General features: G+C 37.6%; 1 protein-coding gene across 4 annotated transcripts in view; it reads right to left on the bottom strand.

Annotated features, from left to right (window-relative positions):
• LOC131034873 (uncharacterized) overlaps positions 1–27,620 on the bottom strand; it is a 240,508-nt gene that overhangs the window by 162,013 nt on the left and 50,875 nt on the right. For all 4 annotated transcript variants that reach the window (XM_057966473.2, XM_057966472.2, XM_057966469.2 and 1 more), the window contains one exon: positions 16,990–17,063. In XM_057966473.2, the coding sequence (XP_057822456.2) occupies positions 16,990–17,063 (74 nt within the window). The remainder of the gene's footprint in view (positions 1–16,989; positions 17,064–27,620) is intronic.

The raw sequence follows: 27,620 nt of genomic DNA, 5'->3' as shown, positions 1-27,620 counted from the left end.
CAGTAGATAGAGATAGTTCACTGTATGCGAATTGGTGTTTAATGATTACAAATCAACTTGTATTATATGCCTCAATGCCTCCTAACAGACCTTAGGTCGGCCTTATTGTTTTGGCGCCAAGAATAGGATCAGACCTATAAATTACAAGTTACATTCATATAGGTCTTCTCTAATACAATAACAAGTTACATATAGGTCTTGCTCAATTACAAGTTACATGTGACGCCCGATCAGGGCCAGACTTAAACAATGTTAACATATCAAATTGAACCATCAATATGGCTAAGGCCGATAGGCCACTTAGCCATCAAGTTTACTAGGTCGGCCCTAGAAGGATCCAACCTAGCTACACATCAACAGGTGTTAGTAGTATGGATGTACAAATTTCACCATTGATCATGCACAAAGTTCTTCCATTCATCTAAACAACATTAAAAACAAACAAGAAGTAACGACCATGCAAATGTTGAATCAACATATGAATTTCACCATATTGTCAATGAAGTTTACATGCTTCTTACAGCAATATCTTTGCCTTCTCCTCCTACTCTACTCTTAACTATCTGCTTGCAATCTGCTACTAATGTACTAACTATTAACCTTTACAAATGAAAGAGTGGAGCCTTATATAGTGCTCTCAGTACAATTGAGTGGCTCAAATTGATTCACAATCAATGGCCAAGATTGAAAGATAGAAAACCTAATTAGGGTTTGTTACACCCATTACAAAGCATTTAATGCTTGACCCATGATAAATTATATTTTATGGGACACATGTCCTTCCTCGAATAATTAACCAATAGATGACGAGGGTAGGTGCATCGGACTTTGTGCCCATATGGTAGTTATCCTCTTTGTTGGATGAGTTAGGTACAAGGACTTCGGACGCCTTAGCTTGAAATAATAGGATTGGCTAAGGCATGACTAGGCACCACCTCAGCTTGCTTGATTTTTGTAACTCATCACAAGTTGTAAATGAATGAGGCATATCTCTTGAAACTCAACATTTCCAAGCTTGATCAATGAATGTGGTGGAGGTGTCATGTCCCCTCCTGGATCGTTATATATATACGGAGAGAAAGAGAGAGACCTTAAATGAAGAAATTATTATTATTAATTAATATAATAATTACCAATTAATGATTATTTAAAATTCATTAATTAAATATTATTTATGAACATGACTTGAATATTATATATTATCAACATAATTTATATATTCAATAATAAATAATAATACAATTAAAGACTAGTCGAAAGATGGCCAATGACCATTAAGTATGGAACGATGAGCATAGTCTTTGATGACCACACCGTAATTGACAACAATAACTAAACGACACAATAGGCAATTAAAACAAAGTAATTATACAAGGGAAAAGTGACCAATATATTGAAGTCAAGAAATAGTAATACAACCGTCCAAAGCCAAAGTAATTACAACAACTCATACATCAATGATCATCAGCGGTAGCATTTGATAATTAGGTTGTAACACATTTATTAGCATTCGTATTCAAGACAATCCATGACCAGCAAGTGCGTGGAGTAGCAATAATAACCATTACATAACATAACACTCAGCACATGACATAACACTCAGCACATATGCAGAAATAAACTCAGTGATACAGTTAATAATATAATATTATAAAAAAATACTTGATAAGATATTACTACTATTCGTATTTTCTCTTCACAATATTTACGGTGGATGCAAAAGCTACCACATCTAACATGGATACAATTCCTAAGTCTAATTGGTGGTCAAACAAATGTTCAAAGCCTAAAGTGGTGGACCCAATATGAAATGGTGAGAGAAATGTTTGAAGCTTAAAGTGGTGGACCCCATATACAATATGAAATGGTTCACTAATAAATCATTAGTGGTTCGCTGAAGTTCTATGTTGATTAACGTATATTTTTTAATGATACGATTCTTTAAGAAGAGGCTAAACAATTTACAATACTGGGTAATAAGAGTCGGAAATAATAAAGTGTTGGTTTGACTTTGTTAAAGATAATATTCCTCTACATGGTGCGATTTTTTAAGGAAATCTTTTGTCCTTAAATCAAATAAATATTATCTTTGTTAGTCGGTGATTAAGTCAAAACAAAAATCACCGCTAGGACACAACCCTTCAATCACGGGTTAATGCAAAAGACACAATGTTTCAGTGAAGGAAGGAATGTATATATAGAATAAGTTGTGGAAGTGTGTGAGGGGGAAAAAGGGAGGAAGGACTGCTACGTGGTTGGAGAGAAGTTCTGGAAGCTACGGCAGCAGGTTACGCACAGGTAAGTAAAGAGTGAATATGGTATTATATATGTTAATGAATATGAATGATGAACATGTTATTACTTATGTGAATGAATATAAAATAAATACTTTAATACATATGTTAGTGAATATAGTAATGAACAGTTTAATACATATGTTAAGGAATATAGTAATGAACAGTTTGGTCTTATATATGTTAATGAATATGAATGATGAACATGTTATTACATATGTGAATGAATATAAAATAAATACTTTAATACATATGTTAGTGAATATAGCAATGAACAGTTTAACACATATGTTAGTGAATATAGTAATGAACAGTTTAATACATATGTAATGAATGATTTTTAGATGTTAATGAATATGTATAAACATACGTGAATGAATACATATCAATGAATAGTTAGGAATATATGTTAATAAATGTGAATGTTTGATAAAGGACACTTTCTGAATATATGTTACGGAATATATGTTAAGTTAGGAATATGTAAATGTGGATTATGGAATGGAAAGTAGTAATAAATTATAAAATGTAATATAAATGTGATTATATGATGGAGGCCATAGGGAGGAAACTCCCTTAGCCTAATGGAGGGATTATGATAATTCCTGGTAGGCAGTATATACTAAATATCTATATGCATATATATGGCTTGGTTGACTAAATTCATCCAAGAAGAGACGGATCTGGCCGGTCCCCTCTGATGGACTTGGATGATGAGATGCATCATCCAAGGCAAGGAATTGACATATGATCTTCCTTGGATGGCTTGGGTGTAAGAAATTACACCCAAGACAAAAATCGAATTAACCTTCGATTTCCTGGATGGCTTAGGTGTAAGTAGTTACATCCAAGACAGGAATCGAATTAACCTTTGATTTTCTGGATGGCTTGGGTATAAGAAATTGCATCCAAGACAGGAATCAAATTCACCTTCAATTTCCTAGATGGCTTGGAACCAAGATGGGTTCCAAGAAGGCGAGCTTCACAGCCGCCTAAGGACATATCTCTGTAGGGCATTCGTATCCTTTTTATTAGATAAGAATTGTGATTAGTGTTAATTAAGTATTTTAAAGTTAAATTGCAAGTTAGATTAGTTATATATATATATATATATATATATATATATATATATATATATATATATATATATATATATATATATATATATATATATATATATTGTTGTATTCTAGCAATCTGTTTTGCAGGACAGTGATCTCTAACTAGTAGGGACATTACAGGAGGTAAGAGTTATTCCCAAATTGCATTATCTTCTAACTTTGATTAACTCTTCTGAAACTATCTCCTTTATCGAACATGCACCATTTCTGCCTTAGAGCTTCCGTTTGGCTATACTGGCAATGATTCTTGGATTTCCAGATGAAATTCAAGATTGTGAAAAATTTCCTCCTTGAGTGCTTGACGTTGATCGCTACTCTTTGCCTTGTAGGATTCCTTCCTTTGAATGGTTGATTTCCTTAATGTAGTCTTGAAAGATCTTGGATTTGGCTCCCTTGAAATTGCCCTTTTGTCTTTATCATCGGAATGTGAATTTGTCCATGTTTCACCATCACCCTTATTTGCTGAATATGTTGACCTTGTAATTATTGAATCCTCAGCCTTGCCTTGAATGCATTGATCTTACTTTATCATAACTTACATATTCTTATGAAGTCCCTCTCTCTTTGTGTGAAGCTCACTTGCTTACTTCCATTCTTCAATGACCAATCGTTCTTATCTTCTAGGTCTAAGCGCATACCAAAGGGATCCTTGTAATCATTCCTCTTGTGAACCTTAAAAAGAAGCATTGTGAATCAAGAAGGTAATAAAGAATTCAATCTTACACACTTATGTCACAAAACAGCATCAACCTCTACCAATAAAATCTGGAAATGAACAAGAATGGTCTGAAAATGATGATTACTGACTTAGAATCTGATTAAATTGTGAACAAATCCACTCAGATCAGAATGCTTTGACTCTGTGCTGTAAATAAAAAATCAGGTCCTGCCCACTCTGCACTAGGGACTGCTAATATTTTCTCCAATTGATGGTTGATCAGAATGATCAACCATCCTTTATATGTATCAATCTAAAGGATGTGTTTCTTGTTTTATATTTCCAATTAAGCCGTCTTGATATTGCAATGTTTCATTTTATTTCCATCGATCATATTTTCAGATGAAATGCCTCCTTAAGGGTCGGCCTTTCCTCTCTCTATTGGCACTAGCTCATGTCTCCTCTTTTATCGTGGATGTTTGTCAGCCCAGCAAGTTCGTGTTCTATCCAAGCAAAGGAAGTCTTAAGTCACACTTTTTGGATAGCAAAGGAAATGATTTAATCTTAAGTTGCACCTTTTGATGGTCAATGGAAATCTCATAATCCCTAAGTCACTCTTTTCATATGTCAAAAGGAAATAATCAATTCCTTATGTCACACTTTCAAGGAGGCAAAGGACATTGCCCAACTCTTATGTCGCACATTCAGCATAGCAAAGGAAATAAACAAATCCTCATGTCACACTTTTGGCATGGCAAAGGAAATCATTCAATTGTTAAGTCGCTCTTTTGAATGGTCAAAGGAAGAGCTGATGTAGGTGTTTGAAATGGCATTGTTATTGCCTTCAAAACTTTTTTTTATCCTCCATCATAAAGTTTGTGGGGCCCAAGCATAAGGTGGGATAGTAAAGGGGAGTCGAAGGCAATGAGGTGGAAAGGTGCGGTGAAGAAGAGGGAGTGGTAAGGAGAAGCCACAGGGTAAAGGGATGTGGGGGTAGGATAAGTGACATGGTGGGATGTGAAAAATCAAGGATAGGATTGAGGTTATAAAGGGTAGAAAGGAAGATAGGTTAGGATAGGATCGGGGTAGTGGAAGGGTATGCAAAGGGAAGTAAGGGAGTGAAGGATGTGAGATGTGGGTTAGAGAATGGGGAAGTTAGGAAGGTATAAGAGGTGGAAGAAAGGCAGGACATGGGGATGAAGGTAGTAAGCAGGAAGTAAAGATAAAAGGAAGGGTGTAGGGATGGGATACTAGGAAATGGGAAGGTGAATGCCACGGTTAGGAGGTGAGTAAGGAAGGAAGATGAAGGACGTGGAGGGATAAAGGATGGAAGATAGAGGATGGAAGAATAAGGATGGTTGGAAGGATATAAAGATGGAAGGAAGGAAGAGATAGAGGTTGTAGGTGAGGTGGTAATGAGAGGGAAGATGGAGAAAGGTAGTGAAAGGAGATGCAAGTGGAAGGTAGAAAATAGAAGGTGAATGGAAGGAGGTGAAGAATATGGTGAAGGGTGAAAGGAAAGATTGAAAGGTGAAAGGGAGATGGCAATGGTAGGGAATGCAAAAGAGGGGAAGCAGGGCCAAAGGAAGCATGGAAAGGTGGGAATGATCGAAGTTTGAGCACCCACTGGCCATGTTGGGAGAAGTGGTAGTGATTATTGTTAATGCATGGTAGCTTATGCAAGATAAGATCTTCCTAACCTTCCTTGTTCTGTTATTTATCTACATGCTTCATGTCTGATTTATATTGCATATGATTATCGGATTGTACAAACATTGCTTATCATTATGCTATCAGGCTAACAACCCGATAGCATATTAATGTCAATTGTTAATTGGCATTAATATGCTATCGGGGTATTAACCCGATAGCATATTAAATGCTATAAGTTATCGGGTTAAATTCGCCGATACATACTTGCTATCGGGTGCATAAACATTGGCACCGATTCACATCTGTTATCGGGCTTAATTATATCGGGCATATTTGTTATCGGGTTTAATGAATACACCGCTTCATTTGGCATTAACATTGGTTAACAAATGCACCGGTTGGATTATATACATCGTGCACTTTGAATCATCGATGTTTATATGAACCGATTCATTAAATTGATCAGTCATTATATTATGATATTACAATATGCTATCGGGGGTTTCTGAACCGATAATCAGCATTGTGTTAATGGTATAATTGTAAAGGCACCGATCAATGGGTGCATTGATCAGTCATGCCTAAAAGGCATGACCGGTCAATACACCAATTGACCGGTTGCCTAAATGATATATATGCCAATTGAATTCATTTGGAGAAGACATAGAAAATATTAAATGATCTCTCTCCTTCAGACCTGCAGATAAAAATCAGAATTATTAGACATTGACATAATTCCTCATATCCATATATAGCATTCATAGTTCATAACTTGTTCTTTAATTAAAATTGAAATAACTTTACAATTATGCCCTAGGTCACACATTTCCAATGTCAAAGGAAGTAACTCAATCCTTGGTTGAGCAAAGGAAGTGTTGTCAATTCCTTAAGTCGCTGATCTAGGCAATCAAAGGAAATCTTAAGTCACACATTTGGGGGGTCAAAGAAAGTCCTCCAAAATGGCAACCTTCGTTGTCTTAATCGATTTGCTTCCAACTTCAGCTCCTTTTCTTAAGAGTATTAACCTCTAACACCAACTTGCCTTAGCCAAATTTGCACTTCAACTCCGATTTTGCAAGCAAAAGATGTAAATCATTCATTTCATAAGCCTTGAAAACTGACTGACCTCACTTCATCTAAAGAGAGAGACTTGATTACTTCCTTGCCAACTATACCTCTTCAAAGTGAAAGGCTAGTAGCTAAAAGACTCCACAACTAACCTAGAAAGCAGAAAAAAGTGGGGGTCCCCATTTGCAATGTGGCGATGTGTGAAAACGTCACAACACTACCATTGTTATAATTAATTACTTTCACCTTTAACACATTCAAGTTCCAACAATTTAAAATGTCACAACACTACCATTGTTATAAATTAATTACTTTCACCTTTAACACATCTAAGTTCCAACAATTTAAAATGTCATCCACCAGACTGCCCATAATATCCAAAACAGTAGAGTAGGAAATATCCATTAGGATGTATCAAAAATGGAAAGCTTTTGGCAAAACAGATCAGCTATGCTACGATTCAGGAATAAAGACTACAGCACAAAGCAATGCAAGGGATAACGTCAAGGCTACAGAAAGTCTTCAGTTCATAGTGACAATAAACATTGCAGCATGAATATGCAGGCATGGATAGGTAAAACACAATAACAGATGCAAAGCTAAGGGTTATTGTGCAAACCCAATAGAATAAAGTAAAATAATTACAACACTTACTCAAGATTTATACTCATTGAGGCAAGTTATTTGGAAGCTAGGCATTGTTGATGAAATGGATTCATGCTCATAAAGGCAAGTTATTTTGATACTTACATATTTGACATACTCAAAATTGGCACACTCAAAAGCATTATTCTCCATGTCCAGACCCTTTACCATTGCCCTAGTGGCATTATCTCAGATTTATACTTGAGATATTTATTGATTGCTCATCCAATTTTGAAGCTTGGAAGTATCAGAAGTTAAATTAAGCTACACGCTCATAAAGTATAAAAGTCATATAGGACTTGATCCAAAAGACTAGGTAATAGTGACTGGACAAGGATAACTTCAGATATAAAAAGAATAATGTCAAGATGTAAAAAGAACAGTTGTCAATGGCACCAAAGAATTTGAGAGAGTGTTTCAGAGCTGAAACATTTTCACAAGATAAGTCTGAGAAGGTAGAAATCCAAGGAGTCCAAAGACACCCAACACTTGACCATTTGATTATCAAAGTTCAAAGAAAAGTAAAATTGAAGACTTTACCACTATTGTCTGAAAATAACATGACACTATTAGCAGGTATTCAAATTTGCTCCACCAATAATAAAAGTTACCATGTCACTAACCATGGACAGTTGCCAATCGGTAGGGTCGCCAACTATATGTGCAGTGACTATTTTGTCTCACCAAAATCATGACAATATGGTTGTCTTACCAAAACAATGGCATTGATATGCTGATGCTGCACAGTTTAGGGTTTAACAAATCTAACAACATTCATTGTAATGTCCCCTTTTTAGCGCAACATGATATGGGGTGTCGTTAGCCTATTCTGACACGGTCTCGAAGGCTAACAAGGACATTGGTAGGATCCTGAGGTGTTTTGGCCTAGGTGTTTTCAGTTTCAAGCCAATCAGTGCTGCTCTGACAAGGTTTCTAAAAACTTACTATTTATAGTAAGTTAGTCTCCAAGCAGTGACTTGAAATTTTTATTGTTTCCCTGGTTGGCATAATTATCAATAAAAAATATTTGAAGGCGACAATGATTTAAAGGGATTATCAAAAATGTTTTAATATTTAATGATAAAGTGTAAAATTAAATTAAATATTTAACTTTATCGTTATATTGTAAGGTTGGGAATATAAAGTAATGTTTAAAATATTAAAAGTTCCCTTTAATGTGTACATTGTGGGAAATAATATTTTATTCTAAAATGTATTATCCCACATTTAGGTAATTAAGTGTTTGCATCCAGGAAGAAGATATAAATTGAAGTTGAGAGCTCTCTTTTGGGGTATGCTTGGATGAGATTAATGTTATGCTGTTGGATTTCGTAGAGATTTGATTATTGGGCTTGGAGAACGGAATCCCTCTTTGCTAGCATTCTCTTCGCTGTTGAAAGACACAATCAGGAGGATTAATGGTGTTTTCATTCAGGAAACACATTGGGCTTCATCTGGTGCTCTCGCATGAAGTTTTTACAAGGGGCTGAAAGTGCAGATTTGAAGATAGTGATTTTGCTACAGTACCGCGTGAATAGTGTTTTGCTACAGTACCACGTGAATAGTGTTTTGCTACAGTGCCGCATGAATAGTGTTTTTCTACAGTGTCGCGTGAATAGTAAAAATGCTACAGTGCCGCATGAATAGTGGTTTTCTACAGTGTCGCGTGAATAGTAAAAATGCTACAGTGCCATGAATAGTGCTGCTATAGTGCATGAACAATGTTGGTATGAAGTTTACTTGTTTTTCCTGCTGATTAGAAGTTTGGAAGGCTACCATTACATCTGCAGATCACTACAACATTCAATTCCAGGTTTTTTTCTATCATATTTTCATAACTAAGCATTGTAATTGTTGAATACAAACCTGAATAATTGTCGCAGCCCATAAGGCAGTTGAATGTGCACATTTATATTGCAAATCAGTATTTAACAACAAATAAGAAGTTTCGGGTTTTGCATATATTGTTGTATGTTTGTCAAGTGTTTGATAAAATGTCATGTTGATTATTAAGCAATTTAATTCATATCACATAGTAGTTTGCAAGTCTCTTTCATTGGAAAAATAGGGGTGGTCATTACAGTGGTATCAGAGCAGAATATTCTGCCATCTTGTGGGAAACCTTCAAAACATATTGCAAAAATAAAACAGGTCTAGAATGTATGATTGAGCATGCGACAGAGGCATTATAATTTCCGCAATACCAGGGCCAGACGAAATAGAAATCCGGATAGTCAGAGTGAACAATCCAGTTCTTCCATTCAAATTGATATTGAGGATAGTCACACGGAATCGGAAGAGATTTTCTTCGAACAAAACATGGGTGAAAGAGGGGACCCAAATGAAGAGAGGTTCTTCAATATGATGAACCAATTCATGCAGGTTCAGCAGCAGACAACTCAAAGAATGGACATGATGTTGCCAATGATGGCTAGACAAATGGGCCTCAATGTGAATCAGGGAGGTGCTAATAATGGCAACAACAATGGTAATAATGACAATAACGCAGCTCAAGGCAACAATAATAATGGCAATCATAATGGAAATAATGGGGGACAGAATGGTAATGAAGCTGATAACTTCAGACATGTTGCACGCCCAGCTCGAACAACGAGTTCCAAACCTTTATTACCTACCTTTCCACCTAGAGTTCCAGTTCCACCAGCAAACGAACCTCAGATCACAGAGCTTCAGGACCAATTCAGAAGGGATTGGGAAGGCAGTGGACCCAGCTTCCAAGCAGCCATAACACTCAGGGATTATATGGACGTGAGAATGAGACACATGCCTAGAGTTGGTGATAGAAATCAAAATTTTGAGTTGAGGAAGAAAGTAGGGAAACTCTCCCTACCATATTTTGATGCTACAGGGAAAACTACAGCACATGTTTGGGTGCAAAAAGTGGATACTTATTCGCAGATGAATCCTATGCCTGAGGAGGAGGCCATTAAGTATGCTGCTATACACTTGGATGGTATTGCACACGAGTGGTGGCATAATGGCATAGTAACTTTGGGACACAACCAGATTACATCATATGAGGAGTTTACTGAGAGGCTGATTGAGAGGTTTGACACTAAGGATCCTGAATTACACTTCAAGGAATTAGCTCAACTCAAACAATGGGGTCCAGTGTAGACATATATAGCTGAGTTCCAGCGTTTATCAATCCTTATTACTGACATATCAGCTAGGAGATTGGTGGTACTCTTTGTTGACGGATTAGTTGAGCCACTTCGTGGTTGGGTTAAGGGACATGATCCACCCTCTCTCTTGGAGGCCATTAAGAAAGCTAGGGACTTGGCACCATCTTCACAGAGAAGTAGATTTCAGTCCAAAGATTCCCACTTCAAGAAGGATAAAGATAAGGAAGAATCCCCAGCCCAAAGAAGAGTCTAAGAGATTAGACAATGAGACACTTAATGACCTTCGAAAGAAGAAGTTGTGTTTCCAGTGTAGAGAGCCATGGGATTTATCTCACAAATGTCCTCTCAAAGGCAAGGCCAAACAGATGGCGTACTTCTCAGCCGAGGAGTCACCGACAAAAGGGGAGGATCAGCACTCTAATTCAGATGAGAGTAGTACTACAGAGAGGAGCAGCACTACTGGGGATGATAGATCATTGGCACGGTTAACAGGGGCTCAGAAGGCGATCACCTTTAAGGTGAGAGGTACTATCCAAGGACAGAAGGTGATCTCTCTTATCGACACTGGGGCTACACATAACTTTATAGATACACAGTTGGTAGCCAGGAGAGGCTTACAGACAGAGGAGCATGATGGTTTTAGAGTCATGGTGGCTGTACTCAGAAGGTTTCAAATCTTCACATTAGATTTGGAGATGGCTATGAGTTGGAGGATGATTTCTATGTTGTGGACATGGGAGATTACGTCGTCATCCTCGGTATGACATGGATGGCATCACTGGTTGAGTTCACTTTCAACCTAGCAAAGTTGGAAATGAGGTTTCAGCATGAGGGTAGGACTGTTGTACTCAGGGGACTTTCAGATGGGAGTTGCAGGGTAGTCTCTTTGAGGAGAATGGAGAGACTTTTTCGGCATAATGACATAGAGTGAGCAACAGAGTGCTTAGTTATGTCATCTTCACCAGAGCCTTGAGTGAAGAGTCATCCACCAGATATACAGGAGATTCTTGACAGACATGCCAAGGTATTCAGTGATATTCCTCATGGGGTTCCTCCTGACAGGGGTGCAGAGCATGTTATTGAGCTCAAGGAGGGAGCCAAACCAGTGATGATCACTCCCTATCATCATCCTAAGAAACATAAAGATGAGATAGAGAAGGCAATTAAGGAGTTGTTGGAAATGGGGCACATCAAGCCTAGCAAAAGCCCCTTTGCTTCAGCTGTAGTTCTGGTAAAGAAGAAGGATGGGACAATGCGCATGTGCATCGATTATAGGGCATTGAATAAGAAAACAATAAAAAACAGATATCCCATTCCTCGGATTGATGAGTTGATTGATGAATTGCATGGAGCATGCTTTTTCACCAAAATAGACTTACGATCTGGATACCATCAGATCAGGATGAGGGTAGAGGACATTGAGAAAACTGCTTTCCGGTGTCATTATGGTCACTTTGAGTTTCTGGTTATGCCATTTGGGCTAACCAATGCACCTGCTGCTTTTCAGAGTTGTATGAATCAGGCATTCCGGGGACAGTTGAGAAGATTCGTCTTGATTTTCTTTGATGACATCTTGATCTTCAGTAGGACTTGGGAAGAGCATCTGCAGCATCTTGAGGAGGTGTTGTTCATTCTAGAGAGGGAGTCATTGTATGCCAAGGAATCGAAATGCGACTTTGGCATGACCGAGCTTCTCTACCTTGGGCATATCATTAGTACAGATGGTGTTCGGGTTGATCCCAAAAAGATTAGAGCTATAGTAGATTGGCCTACTCCCACGAACCTCACACAACTCAAGGGGTTCTTTGGTTTATGCGGGTTTTACAGGAGGTTTGTTAAGGGGTTTTCACAGACTGCAACAACTTTTACAGACCTCACTAAAAAGGGAGCCTTCGTATGGATAGAAGCACCGTAGCGATGTTTTGACCACTTCAAACAAGTGATGTCATCTTGTCCGGTTTTAGCTCTACCAGATTTCACGAAGCCCATTTGAACTTCAGTGTGATGCTTCGGGTGATGGGATAGGAGCAGTATTGATGCAGGAGAAACATCCCATTGCATTCGAGAGTAGGAAGCTCCGAGGTGTTGAGAGGAGCTATTCTATCTATGATAGGGAGATGTTGGCCATAATGCATGCATTGGCCAAATTCCGATCATACTTAGTAGGTGGACGGTTTGTGATCAAAACTGATCACAATAGCATAAAATATTTCATGAGCCAGCGTGATCTTAATGACAGGCAGCAAAAATGGATCACTAAATTGCAAGCTTATGATTTTGACATAGAATTTGTCAAAGGGAAGAAAAATGTGGTGGCCGATGCTTTATCCAGGAGACCGCATGTTTGCGCTCTAGTTGAGATTTCAGGGGATTGGAGAGATCGGATTATAGCAGAGTATGCAGGGGATACTTGGGCTTTTGGGATAGTTGCAGGTACCATACAAGATGATAGGTATATGGTGTTGGATGGGTTGATCAAATTTCAGGATAGGATTTATTTGATTCCTACATCATTGTTCAAGGGGGAAATTTTAAGGGCATTCCATGATGCGCCTACAGCTGGACATCCTGGGATCTTCAAAATTTACAGGCAGATCCGTGAAAGGTTTACTTGGAGGGGACTTAAGGATGATGTGCAGAGATATGTGAAGGAGTGTGCAGTATGTCAATAGAATAAGGGAGAGCACACTTTCCCTGCAGGGTTGCTTCAGCCTTTGCCCATTCCAGATAAGAAGTGGGAAAGCATATCCATGGACTTCATCACCGGACTACCTAGAGTGCAAGGGCGAGATTGTATATATGTTGTGGTAGACCGCTTGACAAAGTTTGCCCATTTCTTCGCTATACCATCTACTTACACAGCAGCGCAGGTGGCAGACCTCTTTAACAAGGAGATATTCAGATTGCATGGGTTGCCCAGGTTTATAGTGAGTGATCGGGATAGCAGATTTTTGAGTGCTTTTTGGCAGGAGCTCTTTTGGTTGTGTGGTACGGAGCTCACACCCAGCACTAGTTATCATCCACAGACGGATGGTCAGACAGAGATTGTGAATAAGTGGGTTGAGGGTTATCTGCGAAATTATGTGACTGCACAACAGAGGGCCTGGGTGAGATGGTTACACATGGGGGAATATTGTTACAACACGACATATCATATGTCTATCAGGACGACATCCTTCATGGCACTTTATGGCTACGAGGCACCGAGCTTTGTTGACATAGTCTTGGGGGATAGCAGAGTACCCAAAGCCCGAGATTCATTGCAGGATAGTTAGGACATCCTGAGGGCGCTCAAGGAGAATATACAGCAGGCACAGAATCAGCAAAAGTTGTATGCTGATCAACACAGGGTGGAGCGCAGTTTTGAGGTTGGTGACATGCTGTATTTGAGGTTACAGCCATATAGACAGTCATCGCTCAAGAAGAGCAGAGCAGAGAAGTTGGGACCCCAGTTTTATGGCCCCTATAGAGTCATTCGCAGGGTAGGTGAGGTTGCCTACGAGATAGAGCTTCTAGAGGGTAGCCGTGTGCACAATGTGTTCCATGTGTCGAGGCTTAAGAAAGCCATTGGTCAGGGTGTGGTGCCTTCAGCAGATTTACCTCCGTTAGACGAGGAAGGGAGACTAGTGCTGATCCCTGCAGCTATTCTGGATGTCAAGGAAAGGATACTCAGAAACAGAATCGTTAAGGAATACTTGGTGAAATGGAGAGACCTGCCAGATGAGGATGCTACATGGGAGAATGAGCAGGTATTGCAACATTCAGGACCGAATTTGCTTGAAGACAAGCAATTTCAAGGGGGGCAGACTGTAATGTCCCCTTTTTAGTGCAACATGATATGGGGTGTCATTAGCCTATTCTAACACGGTCCCGAAGGCTAACAAGGACATTGGTGGGATCCTGAGGTGTTTTGGCCTAGGTGTTTTCAGTTTCAGGCCAATCGGTGCTGCTCTGACAGGGTTTCTAGACACTTATTATTTATAGTAAGTTAGTCTCCAAGCAGTGACTTGAAATTTTTATTGTTTCCCTGGTTGGCATAATTATCAAAAAAAAATATTTGAAGGCGACAATGATTTAAAGGGATTATCAACAATGTTTTAATATTTAACGATAAAGTGTAAAGTTAAATTAAATATTTAACTTTATCGTTATATTATAAGGTTGGGAATATAAAGTAATGTTTAAAATATTAAAAGTTCCTTTTAATGTGTACATTGTGGGAAATAATATTTTATTCTAAAATGTATTATCCCACATTTAGGTAATTAAGTGTTTGCATCCAGGAAGAAGATATAAATTGAGGTTGAGAGCTCTCTTTTGGGGTATGCGTGGATGAGATTAATGTTATGCTGTTGGATTTCGTAGAGATCTGATTATTGGGCTTGGAGGACGGAATCCCTCTTTGCTAGCATTCTCTTTGCTGTTGAAGGACACAGTCAGGAGGATTAATGGTGTTTTCATTCAGGAAACACATTGGGCTTCATCTGGTGCTCTCGCATGAAGTTTTTACAGGGGTTTGAAAGTGCAGATTTGAAGATAGTGATTTTGCTACAGTACCACGTGAATAGTGTTTTGCTACAGTGCCACGTGAATAGTAAAAATGCTACAGTGCCATGAATAGTGCTGCTATAGTGCATGAACAATGTTGGTATGAAGTTTACTTGTTTTTCCTGCTGATTAGAAGTTTGGAAGGCTACCATTACATCTTCAGACCACTACAGCATTCAATTCCAGGTTTTTTCTATCATATTTTCATAACTAAGCATTGTAATTGTTGAATACAAACCTGAATAATTGTCGCAGCCCATAACGCAGTTGAATGTGCACATTTATATTGCAAATCAGTATTTAACAACAAATAAGAAGTTTCAGGTTTTGCATATATTGTTGTATGTTTGTCAAGTGTTTGATAAAATGCCATGTTGATTATTAAGCAATTTAATTGATATCACATAGTAGTTTGCAAGTCTCTTTCATTGGAAAAATAGGGGTGGTCATTACATTCATCAACAAATATGATCAAAGTCAAAGAGACATGATACAACTACAAAAGCAAGAATTTGTTGATTGTGGAAGCTGTGGAGATGTCCACTTAAGCAGAATTAATATGAAGGACAAAAACATTGTATGATACAAATACAAAAGCAAGAATTTGTTGATTGTGAAAGCCGTGGAGACGTCCATTTAAGCGGAATTAATATGAAGGACAAAAACATTGCATTAATGCTACAATTAAATCACTAAGGGCCACCCAGGCGCAGAACACACAAGATATCTTAGAGGATGAAGATCGTCAACGAGGCATGCAAATAAATTATATAAGACATGCATAACCACATGCACTAATTTGACATCAACAATAATTGCTACATGCATATAGTAAGATGACAAAGAAATTCCTTGGCCAACAGTGTAAGATCAGATAAGTGAGATGGGCATGCAGGCATGCATAAACAATTGGCATGGTGCAGCTGCATGAATTGAGAAGTAAATAAACTTCCTCTTATTGGAAAGTTAAATCAAGGAAGAAAGTATAAAATTCTTATATAAACTAGATGCACAAAAGCCAGATTAACCACAAAGCTGTAAGAAGATTGACTGATTGCTAATTTAAAAGCTAGCAATCAGCAATTATTGAGGACAGAAGCATGATATGTGAAAATTATAAAACAATGATTTGCCACTAGAAATCAACTTCACAAGAATAAATGACCCAAGGAATCATTTTGTACTTTGAATAAGAGAATGTGTTCTTGTGTTAAAATGATGAAGTCCTACCATACAGGAATCATGATGTGAGAAAGTCCCACCTTGAATTTTGCTACATAAACAAATATATTTAAATAAGCACCTGAAAATCAATGAAATGGTAAATTGAATCAACTGAAAAGATGTGTACCAGAAAACACTGACCATAACTAAGTCTGAGTGGAACATTTTCATCATTATTGTCTTTTTATTTTATCTAGTTTTTATAGTTACTATTAGTTTAAGTTTCTGTTTCCAAATATTTTAGATTTGGCAATCATATTTCCAGCACCATACCCATTTCCAAAGTTCTACCCATCGCCTCATTTTCCTGTAAAGTACTTGGGAATGTAAATGCCATTTCAGTAGTATGCCCAACAGGCCTTGCCCTGTTGTTGAGCATGTTTTCTGTCGATTAGCTAATGTAAATGGCACATTATATTTTCATCAAAAATAAATTCATCAAAAAGTAATATTTTATTTCTGTTAGCCAAAAGGAAATGTTACTTATGTCAATATTATAATTTTTAAAACTTATCTTAATATCAAGGAAGAGCTAGAATTCTAAATGGATAGAAACAATTTGGCACACAAGTAGTTCAGATCCTAGATTAAAAACCAATGGCCTAATATTGTAGCTTTAAGATTTGACATACCAAACATGCGTAGGTGCATATAAGTTGGTGGATTGAAACTACCAGCTGCTACAAGAATCACTTGCATTTGCTTCCTACAAGCATAACAAATCAAGGCAAATCAAAAGCATATATAGAATAAAATAAAACCTCACACTGCTAGTTATAACCGACTCTGTAGACATTTAATAACTTAGCAACAGCATTAGAAAAAAATCAATCCTCTTTTTGGCAGTGACAAATGAAACCCAAAGAGAAACGTAAATAGCTAAATATAGAAAAGGATTTATAGCTGAAATGTGACCTTCATTTCTCCCAGATACAGTTTATCTTTTGTTTCCCTCAAACTTTCCAATTTATAATTCTCCACAAATAAATATAGATACTAAAATTATTTCCTAGAAATGCATTATTGTTAAAAATATTGCATTACTCGTATTCCCGTAGTAGGCTTGTTAGTCTTTAGGATACATTTTATAATTATTTGTTTGTTTGTTATGAGTTTGTTTATTCCTGTGAGTATTTTGTTATCCCATGATTATCTATGTAAAAAAGTTGTTATAGGAATTCTCCTATAATATAGGAGATGTATTTCATATAAATTAGTGATTATATTATTGAATATAACGAATTGAAGCATAGTATTATTTGTGTGTAATATTTGCAGCTGTACGTTGCATTCTGAAAACCAATATGGTATCAGAGTGAATTTGATCAAATAGGTTGGTGAAATTATCCTCCAACCCAATTATGTGGAATTCACCTATGAGTTGTGTATTATTTATTTTACTGTTTGTTTTATTTTATTTTTTAGGGTCTCAGACTTTTTATTTATTCAAGAATTGTTGGGAAATATAGAGAGCAAGAATTAGTCTTATTTCCAAGGTAGTACCATCAAGCGTTGTACTTGAACAGAATCAGCCTTCCTTTATGGTAAGGGTGTTTCTATCAGATTTGAATGACCCACCAGGCAAAGGGACCATCAAGCCTGAGACTTCCAAGATGCAAATAATTGTTTAATTCTTCTGCTGTCAATCTTCACACCCCACTTTTAGATAGAGAAACCCAGAATTTCACCTTGAAACTGTCAGATTCCATTTGGTGTAAATTCAAGGCTCAAATATTAGTTAATGTCAATCATGTTCTTTAACGGAGGAGTCGTCAAAATTTTTGTTCTCTTCTTTTATTTCAAATATTTCTCTTTCCAGAAGTAGTGGAAATAGTCAAGAGAGCAACCTTTTCCCAATGGTCAAAAGCCATCCTACAAGATCACCTTCCCACAGCAAGCACTGACTTTTATCTAATTCAATTGTGGATGATTTGCCTATAATCAAAGATAGTTATCTGATGTGGTTGTCTGCAATGGATAGGCAGTTTCTTCATACCACTCCAATGGGCGAGAAAGAGCTGATGTAACAATTATGGGACAGATATTTTCATGATCATCTCTGAAGCAATGAAGGTGGCTGTGGGTAATAGCAATAACCAATATGTCAAGTTATGGTTGTTTCCAAAGCTGGAGTATACAATTAATTGTTGTTTCCAAAGACAACATCATTCTAATTGAGTTAAAAAAAAATTTATGGTCATCCCTGATTGTGAAGGGTCCTTGCTATCCGTTATTGCTTTTAGTACTTCCACCTAGTATAGGAGTTAGAATAAATATTTTGCTACATGTGGATAATTTATCTTATGACAATTTATGGTGTGTTTTATCGGTGAGTCAGCTCTCAACATTTTAGTGGTGTAGGTTAGTTTGTTATGGGCTGATCTGCCTTAGGTAGTATTATTGATTTTATAGAATCAATTGTCCATATAATGGTGTCAATGTATTAAAAGTGTCATAATCAATTCAAGGTGCATTAATGTATAACCCAAAACTTTCGATCTAATGCATTCTAAAACTAAGCCTAAAAGCTAAATTTGCTAAGTAATGTTGTGACCTTTTCACACATCGCCCCATTGCAAACGGGGACCCCCTCTTTAGTGCTTTTTGTGCTTTGTTAGTTTAGGGTTTTTGGCAATCAAGTGGCAATTTTGAGCTTTCAGTGCTCGAGTCTCGTTTTGAAATGATCTTGCTTGAAGGTTTTCCATGTGTCGATTAGGGTTTGAATTTTGAATTTTGAAGTTGATAGGGTCATATGTTTTAAATTGCCAAAATGTTTAGATGATCCTAAATTTTGCTAAGTCTGAGATTGCAACAAGTTTTAAATTTAGAATATGTCTTTGCAAATCAGTGTTATTTTTGTGCTAGAGTGTCAAAAGTCCCTATAGGAGTCATTTTTCCACTCCTACGAGGTTAAGTCAATATGCACAAAATCCCAATGGATTCCAGTTATTCCCCACCCAAATCCAATTAAAATGATGAAAATTCCGATGCAAAATGATAAAATTTGATAAATTTTGACGTTTACAGTGTGAAGACCATAGTCTCGATGGGAAACATTTCTCCCCCATAAAATTAAGGCATAAAACCAAGTTGTCCAGATGGGAGACACTTTTCCACTAAGTTTTGAAGGCAAAATGGACTATGTCCCGATGGAGGGCATTTATCCACTGAGTTTCATGTGTTGTTTGGGAAAATCCCGATGTATCTAGATTCTCGACTGCAATTGTCCCGATGGAGGTTGTTTTTCCACCAGACCTTTTGAGCAAAATTGAACAAGGAGGCTGAATCCAGATGGACCACGTTTTTCCACCAGACGTGAACATGACCAAGTTAAGTGCTACAATTCAAATTTCCACCAGGCTGGAAAATGAGTGTGACGAAGTGAAGTATGGACAAAATTGGTTGTCTGATGAGGTGAGTTTTTCCACTGGTATGTTTTGGGGAATTTTAATGAATTTTTATTGTCTAGATGGAGTTCGAATCTCCCCTAAAAGGTAATTTTGATAAGTTGCCAAGTTTTTAAGAGATTTTTGGGTCCAGATGAGGGAATTTTTCCACTAGGGATGTTTTTGCATGAAATGATGAAATTAAGTTGTCCAGATAGGCATCAATTTTCCCGTAGAAGGCAATTTGTGAACAAAATAAATGAAGTATTGAATTTTTATTGTCCAGATGAGGATCGATTTTCCCCTCAAGGCTATAATGTGCAAGTTGGGTGAATTTTAATGAAGATTATTAATCCCAATGGGGATTGATTTTCCCCAGGTGGCTAGAATTAAATGTGATGAAGGTTTTAATGGCAAGTGTCCCACCCAACATGATATTGTTTTGCTTTACCACAATTATTAATGATCAAGTGTAATGCATTAATGGCAAATTGTGTTATCCCAATGCAAATCAATTTTCCACCAGGCTGATATAAGGCAAGTGTTTTTATCCCGCATTGCTTGTGTGGTAAACTTGGAAGGAGAAAACATGAATAAGAGACCCAGCCAGCATTAAAATATTATTATATTGCCATCAATTTGAGAGGTTGAAAACTGATTAGAGGCACCATTGCTGGTTAGAGGGTTCAAATTTGTCCAAGTGTGGGATAACGCCATTGATGAAGAGGGTATCCAAGCTTTTATGTGAATGCCATTGCTGATTGGGACGATTTTGTGTGTAGCGGCACCATAGCTAGGAGCAGCAATCTTGTTTTCTGGCTGATTGTGCCTCATTTATGGGCGATTTGAAGTGATTTGTGTGTGGCGCCATTGTTGGAGAAGGGGCAATTTTACTTAAGTGTTTGTTAGATGCCATTGCTGGGAGTATTTGTGACATTGTTCTCGGGCACCATTGCTGGTGCAAATCTAAAACTCCTTTCCCAGCAATAGTGATTTGTTCTAAGATCATTCCCAGCCATCATTTGTGAGAGGGCGACTTTGTTTTGAGCACCATTATTGAGGGATTGAAGGCATTGTGTGAAGACACCATTGCTGGCCCCGTCTGAAGCACCATTACCAACACTATTCTCAGACTGAGACATCATTCCCAGTCACTTGTCTGTGCCCAAGCGTGGCCCTTTTTGGAGTCAAGAGAGGCAAAATAACCTAAGTGTAGAGGTGTGCCATGGCTGTGACCACTTCCAGCCCTTAATGTGGAGCATTTTCTGAGAGTTTTCAGACTTTTGAGAGACATTTTCAGACCTTTGGAGGGCATATTCAGACTTTGTCCTTCAAAAAAAAGACTTTGTTATAACTTTGGCATCTAAAATTTGTCATTTCTTAGTGTATTCAGACCTCCAAATTCAGATTTCAGACCTGGGTATACATCTATGAGCTTCAAATCATACATTTTCTGAGTATACCAGGGCGTTTTCAGGCTTTTATTTCATGATCAGACCTCACATAGGTCTGAAAACGTGAGGTTTTTAAAGTTTATGCTACTTAGCATTGAAATTTCTGATTTTGAGCCTTTAAATGTAACATAATTATTAGAAATCAGAACTTAGAAAATTCTGAAAAACAAACTATTAGAAATATTTTTGTCATGATATTAACTTCGAGCTTCGTACAAGTGTCATGTCTAAGGCCAGGGTAGCAGAAAGGAAACATCAACTGAAGGTTGTCCGAGAGGCATTCTATCCGGAGTCGCTGATATCATCCCAATGGAAGAAGAACTTACGAACACGAACATGGAGTACCTGGACATGAAGTAGATGAGACAGAGCATGTTTGGAGTGAAGAATCATCTTCCTTCTACCTTGTCGGTTAATATCATGAAGAGTAGAATCTACAATGCAGCTGGCTTTCCACCATCCATCCAATGCAATGAACTTATAATTCAATATGCAAAACATTATAATCCTCAGACTAGAATGATCAGATCACCTAAAGGAGCAGTACTTGCGTACCTAGCTAAAGAATCAATTGGAGAAGTATTTGCAATCCCTAGAAGTGCGGACATGCAAGAGATGAATAAGGATGAAGCCTTAGCAAAATTTGAAAAGAGAGTGGAAGCATGTATGAGAGTTGTGAACAATAAGTCGGTCCTTGAGACAAGGCGTCACCACTCCAAATTGCCCAAGAGACTTCTATGTTCGAACTTCAAGGATGAGTACAGTAACTTACTATTTTTGTTCAACTGAGTCATGGGAGTGCCTCAAGGGGCACTATTTGAGAATTGAATTTATATGTGATGATCTTCATTGTTGGCTTTTGGCATAACTGATATAGATGAGGTGATGCAGTTGAAGATGGATGACTGCACCAGTAAAGGATAGAAGTCTATTTGTGATTGAGATTCTATGAATAGATGCCATGTTCAGTTATTTGTGTTGTCATTGATGGCAATTGATGTCAACTGATGTTCCTGATGTTTTGTTTTGATTTGGTTAACCGGAAGACGGGGTTTACCGGCAGTGAGCTAAAGTCTGTGAAATGGGACTTTAACCAGTAAAGCAGAGTTGTTTTGATTGGATCAGTTGATCGGCGATGATTGGTGATTTGCGGATTGGATGGTGAACTTGTATCATGGAAAGGTGTATATAACTGGAACCAGAACTTGTGGAGATTACCAGAAGGCGTGTTTCAAATTTTTGATGAAGTTTTGCTAAGGTTTTAGTAGGGTTTAAGGACCGGTGAAGAAATCATCAAACCGGTAATGATTTATGTTATGATGGTGATCGACAGCGAGTCTACATGAAGTTGGTAACACAGCACAACCCGCGTGAAAGATTTAATTGTTGTTTTGGCACGATTCAAGGAAGATTTTCTTGGGAATCAGTGAAACGGTTAGTAGAGTGTTTTGAGGATACAGATCGGATTTCCGTGATGGGTTATGATCATCCAACAATTGATATTGCATTGTAATTTGTTGTAATGATCTGTATATCGATCTATGATGATCTCTTATGATTTGAATTGTAAATTCATGATGTAATTAGGGTTTAGTGGCCGACCTAGTTGAGATGGCTATTTAGGATGACACAGTTGATGTTCATTGTGTCGGTGGTCTTAGAGAATGTGTTAAGCCATTCAAGTGAAGTGTGAGATCTGCCTAAGAGTTGCAGAGTGTTGTGTATAACTGGATCTGATCAAGCAAGCAGAGAAGTGCAAGAAACAGATCATTTTCTTATTGTTGTACCCTAACAGTTGCAACAGGTTAAATCCCTTAACCGGGTAGGTCCTAACAGGCCTTAAACATTTAAGTCCCCTAACAGGGCAGCTCTCAAAAGAGTGTTAAATCCTCTCACGAGGTTGATCCTAACAGATCATCAAGCTCCTAACAAGGCTGCAAGGCAAATCCCCTAACCGGGTGATTCCTAACCGAGTGTATTGTAAGCTCCTAACAGGGCGTACTTCAAAAGAGTACAAATACTTGTGGGCACCAACTCCCACCGTGGTTTTTCCCTATTTGGATTTCCACGTCAAAAACTTATGGTGTTCATCTATGGAATGTTTTTCATGTGATGTTCTTGTTTATATTTCATTTCATGCATTATTTCTGAGACACAGGTTATGATGTTTTATCAGAAGTTTATCAGAGGTTATCGGTATTGATAAGTTGTTGTTTGAGAAAGTATTTGATCTGATTGATAAGGTTAATAAGTTGATAAATGATCAAGTTTATATGATTGCTTTGGTGGTGAAAGTTGTGGTAAATGATTTGATAAATGTGTTAAGCAAATCTGATAAAGAGGGCATTAGATCTGATTATAGAAGTTGAGATATTTGTTAAATGGTTTCAGATCTGAGATAAGTTTGTTTTTGATCTTAGTATTGATTCACACCCCCCCCCCTCTCAGTACTAACCGGATCCAAATAGGATTAACAATCTTGATATCCAGTTGAGAGGATTGAAGAAAACGAAGACATTCAATGTGACCTCCTACCTTGTATATGTACTTGCCAAATTTGTTGTGTACAAGTGATTGATATGCAAGGGTGAAGTCGGGAATGGACCAGGACGATACAGGGTTTATGAGTGCTATATGCAACTCCATATGCACAAGATTGAAGATTACAAAAGGGTGAACAATGTTTTCACCATGTACATCACAGAACTACTGCAAGGTGGGATCCACAAATGATTGTCCAAGGAGGCAACTAGACTTGTTGAAAAGTATGAATCGTGGTATATAGAATTTCAATTTGAACCATACAAGCTTCCTAGGCATCCGACAGATAGGATGATCTTACTTGAGGTAGTGAGACAATTTTTTTGGAGTATGATTTCCTCCAAAAGGAAAAGCATAGAACAAGGATAACTTTCCAATTGCACTTGGAAAGACATTGGAGATATGCCACACCATGGCCACAACTAATTCAATTATTGAAGAATTGAAGTTCTATCATCTTGGAACCTATAAGAGAAGGGAACGACCTGAACCATTTCAGAATATTGTAACGATCAAGGGAGGAAGATTCACACATAGAATCGACATCGAGGACTATTGGGCTAATCTCATGAATGAGCTCACGGTTAGGAAGAGGATGTGGTCTCATATGTCAATAGATTTTATGAGCAAGTGTAATCTTTTCTCCATTCCAAATCGGTTCAAGATGATGGTGACCATGTCCATCCGCAATATGTAAATGAGAAGGAAAAACCCATCATGTCACCCAATGGGACACAGCCCGAATCGGTAGACTTGAATGTATTGATGAGAGAAGTAAATGATTACTTCGAGGAATGGGTGGACAAGTACATCAATGAGTTGAGAAAAATTAAGGTCACCTTTACCTATGATAAAATGAGAAATGAGGAGTCGTCTCTCAATGATGATGAGAGAACAGTCAGCAATGTAAGGACACATAATGATGAGGAGAGTCAAGCTCCCAAGAGAAGAAAGGGCATGCTTGAAGAATCGCAAGCAAAGGGCAAGGAGATTGTTAGCTAGAATTCAAGACAAAAGAAACATAAGTCCAACTCTCCTCAGTCCACCATGAGCCCCTCATCTATGAAGGAAAATGATATGACAGAGAAGGATGAAGAGTCCAAACTGGATTCCGATACGGAAATCCTACCAAACAACAATCAGGAGTTACATGCTATAGCACAGTTGGCATCGCATGATTATGATGAAGACTAGTCATGATCTCCTACAATTCAGTTAGAGGTCAACTTGGGTAACAACGTGGTAGATTTGACTAAAGACAAGGATACAAATGATGATGTTATTTCAGCCTTGAGAAGACTTGATTAGGATATGAGCCTCGAAGATGGGATGGAAATTTCTACTATTCCATATTGGTTGTTGCAGAGCATGGAGAAGAAGAACAACCCATAGAAGATATTGATGATTTCCTAGCCAGGGTTGGCAAGGAAAAGGAACAGAAGAAAGCTAAGGTGCTCTCTAAGATCACTAGAGATGATACAGGTGTGCGAATTGCACAAGTGGTTGTCCTGATGGGTGATAAGACCAAAGATATGGTCACCACTATGTATTATCAAGTCAACACAATTGACCTTGGACCAACTACAAAGAAGCAATAATTTCAAGAGTTGAATGCTACAGTCAAGGTAATTGAGGCGTGATTGAATAGAACTATTGAGAAGAAGGAAATGCTCGAAAATGAGAACAGGAGACTCAAAGAACACATTGAAGGGATGAATTCCCAAAGGCGTGAGGATCCTACTTTTGTCTCACCCATTGCTATTGATCACAGATTCCCACTTGACTATAAGACAGCAAGGAATTCTCATCAGGTGGTTGGAAAGTGGATTCAAGATATTTTGAAGCAAGCAGATGACTTCCCAGCTTAGTTTGTCCAAGCATTTGACAAGACATCGATGCTTATATTCAGAATGCAATACTTGGAGGGAGTTTGGAACGATTTCCATCCAATGCAGGAGAAGACTATTCTTTGTCTCAAGGTGTTGAAGCGAATCCCTATGCCCACATTGATCCAAAAGGGAGTTATTCACACAAAGGATGTTTATGATTTTCAAGGATGGTAGTATTCATTGGTTATGCGGAAGTTAGCTTATGATCATGCAAGACAGGATTGCACAGTGATGGAAGGATCGATCCAAGAGATACAATCCAAGATCCTTACATCCATTGAAGAGTTATTGGGATTGGATGCCCGTGCTTCCAACAGTTTGAACTTGCAAAAATTGAAAGAAAACATGAAGTTTATCTACTTCAGTTAGTAAGAAACTTTGAAGAAGAATAAGATAGATGATTTGGTTTCTCTCATGGTTCACATCCACAATTTACAAAAGCTTATGTCAGATTGGGAAAGTGTCTTTTGTTGATGATGTAGTGTCAGAAGTAATCCTTCAAGGTCGATTAGTAGATATTCTATCGGCCTTACATATCTAGTAAACCAATTTACTTATGCATTAAATATCGAACATATTGCATTATTGAGTTTCGATGATTAATCATTAAACGATGTTTATCGACTGTGTTAACATTGGACAATATAACCGATTGTGTTATTAATGAATCGGTTTGTGTATAGTCATAATGTTTTAGTGAAAGACGATTAGAGTGTCATGAAGAGACACGTCCTTATTGGAAAGATGTCAGAGTCAACATATATAGTTAATGAATCTCCCCTCTTGGTTCGTGGTGATAGATATATGTGATATACTCAAATCGGAAACACACAACGAGTTAAGACTTTATCATAACATAGAGGCAGATTAAAGACATATATGGTCAGTAAGCATATTGCATATTCTCTGGCAAATCACGTTATCTACTATTGCAATCCGATCTTCTATAGCAGGCCGATTTATTATCTTGTGTGTTATACTGTTGTGTGCATAAAGCTTCAAGCAGTGAAGTTATTCTTTGAAAATCATATTCAAACTTGATTAAATATAACTAAGAATTTTGTGGCTGGGTTTTTCACCTTCATAAGGAAGGTTTTCCCAGGGTAACTTAGTGTTCATACTGTTCATTTGTGGAGAATTTTTGTTCTTGTTATAATTTGATCATAAACTTAACATGGTATCAGAGCCACGGTGACAGAAGATCGTGATCAGATTCTAAACAACTTTCAAGTATTCTCTCCTCTCTCTCCCGTGTAGTATCTCTAAGTTTCGAAAATGGTGAATAGTCTTAAAATCGAAGATAGACTTGAAGGCGCATGTAACTTCACCTCATGGAAATTTAGAGTGCTCATTGCACTTGAAGAGAATGATCTTCTTCAATTCATAGAGGAAAAAGATTTATCCGAACCAGAAGATCACGAGGAGAAAATGCAATTCAAGAAGAATGCAATCAAGGCAAAGAAGATATTAATCGACTTCGTGAGAGATCACTCGGTGCCTCTCATCTCTAAGATGACAACTGCAAGAGATATGTTCAAGACCTTGGAAGGCTTATATGAGATTAATAACATAGGTAGGGCTCTTGCCTTGAGACAACAACTCCACCAAGTTAAGATGGCAAAAGGAGATTCAGTCATCACCTACTTAATGGAAATTTCAGAATTGAGAGATCAACTATGCGCAATTGGGGATAAAGTGATAGATAAAGACCTTTTCATGCTAGCCTTAAATGGTCTGCCTCATTCATGGGAGCCATTTATTCAAAGCATAAGTGGAAGGTCAAAATTACCTAAGTTTGATTGACTTCGAGCAGATTGTATTCAAGAAGAATCAAGATTGACTACCAGAGGAATTGTCAAGAGTTCTCAAAATGAAGATACACATGTTCTTGCCGCTCAATCTACCAAGAAGCAAAAGTATCGGAAGAAGGGCAACTTCAAAAAGAATAGAAATTTCAAATCAGATTCTGTACCTAATTCAAGGAAGAGGAAGA

The sequence above is a fragment of the Cryptomeria japonica genome, chromosome 10 (genome assembly GCF_030272615.1).
Source record: "Cryptomeria japonica chromosome 10, Sugi_1.0, whole genome shotgun sequence".
Taxonomy (NCBI): Eukaryota; Viridiplantae; Streptophyta; class Pinopsida; order Cupressales; family Cupressaceae; genus Cryptomeria; species Cryptomeria japonica.
This window is presented reverse-complemented; position numbering and strand designations above follow the sequence as displayed.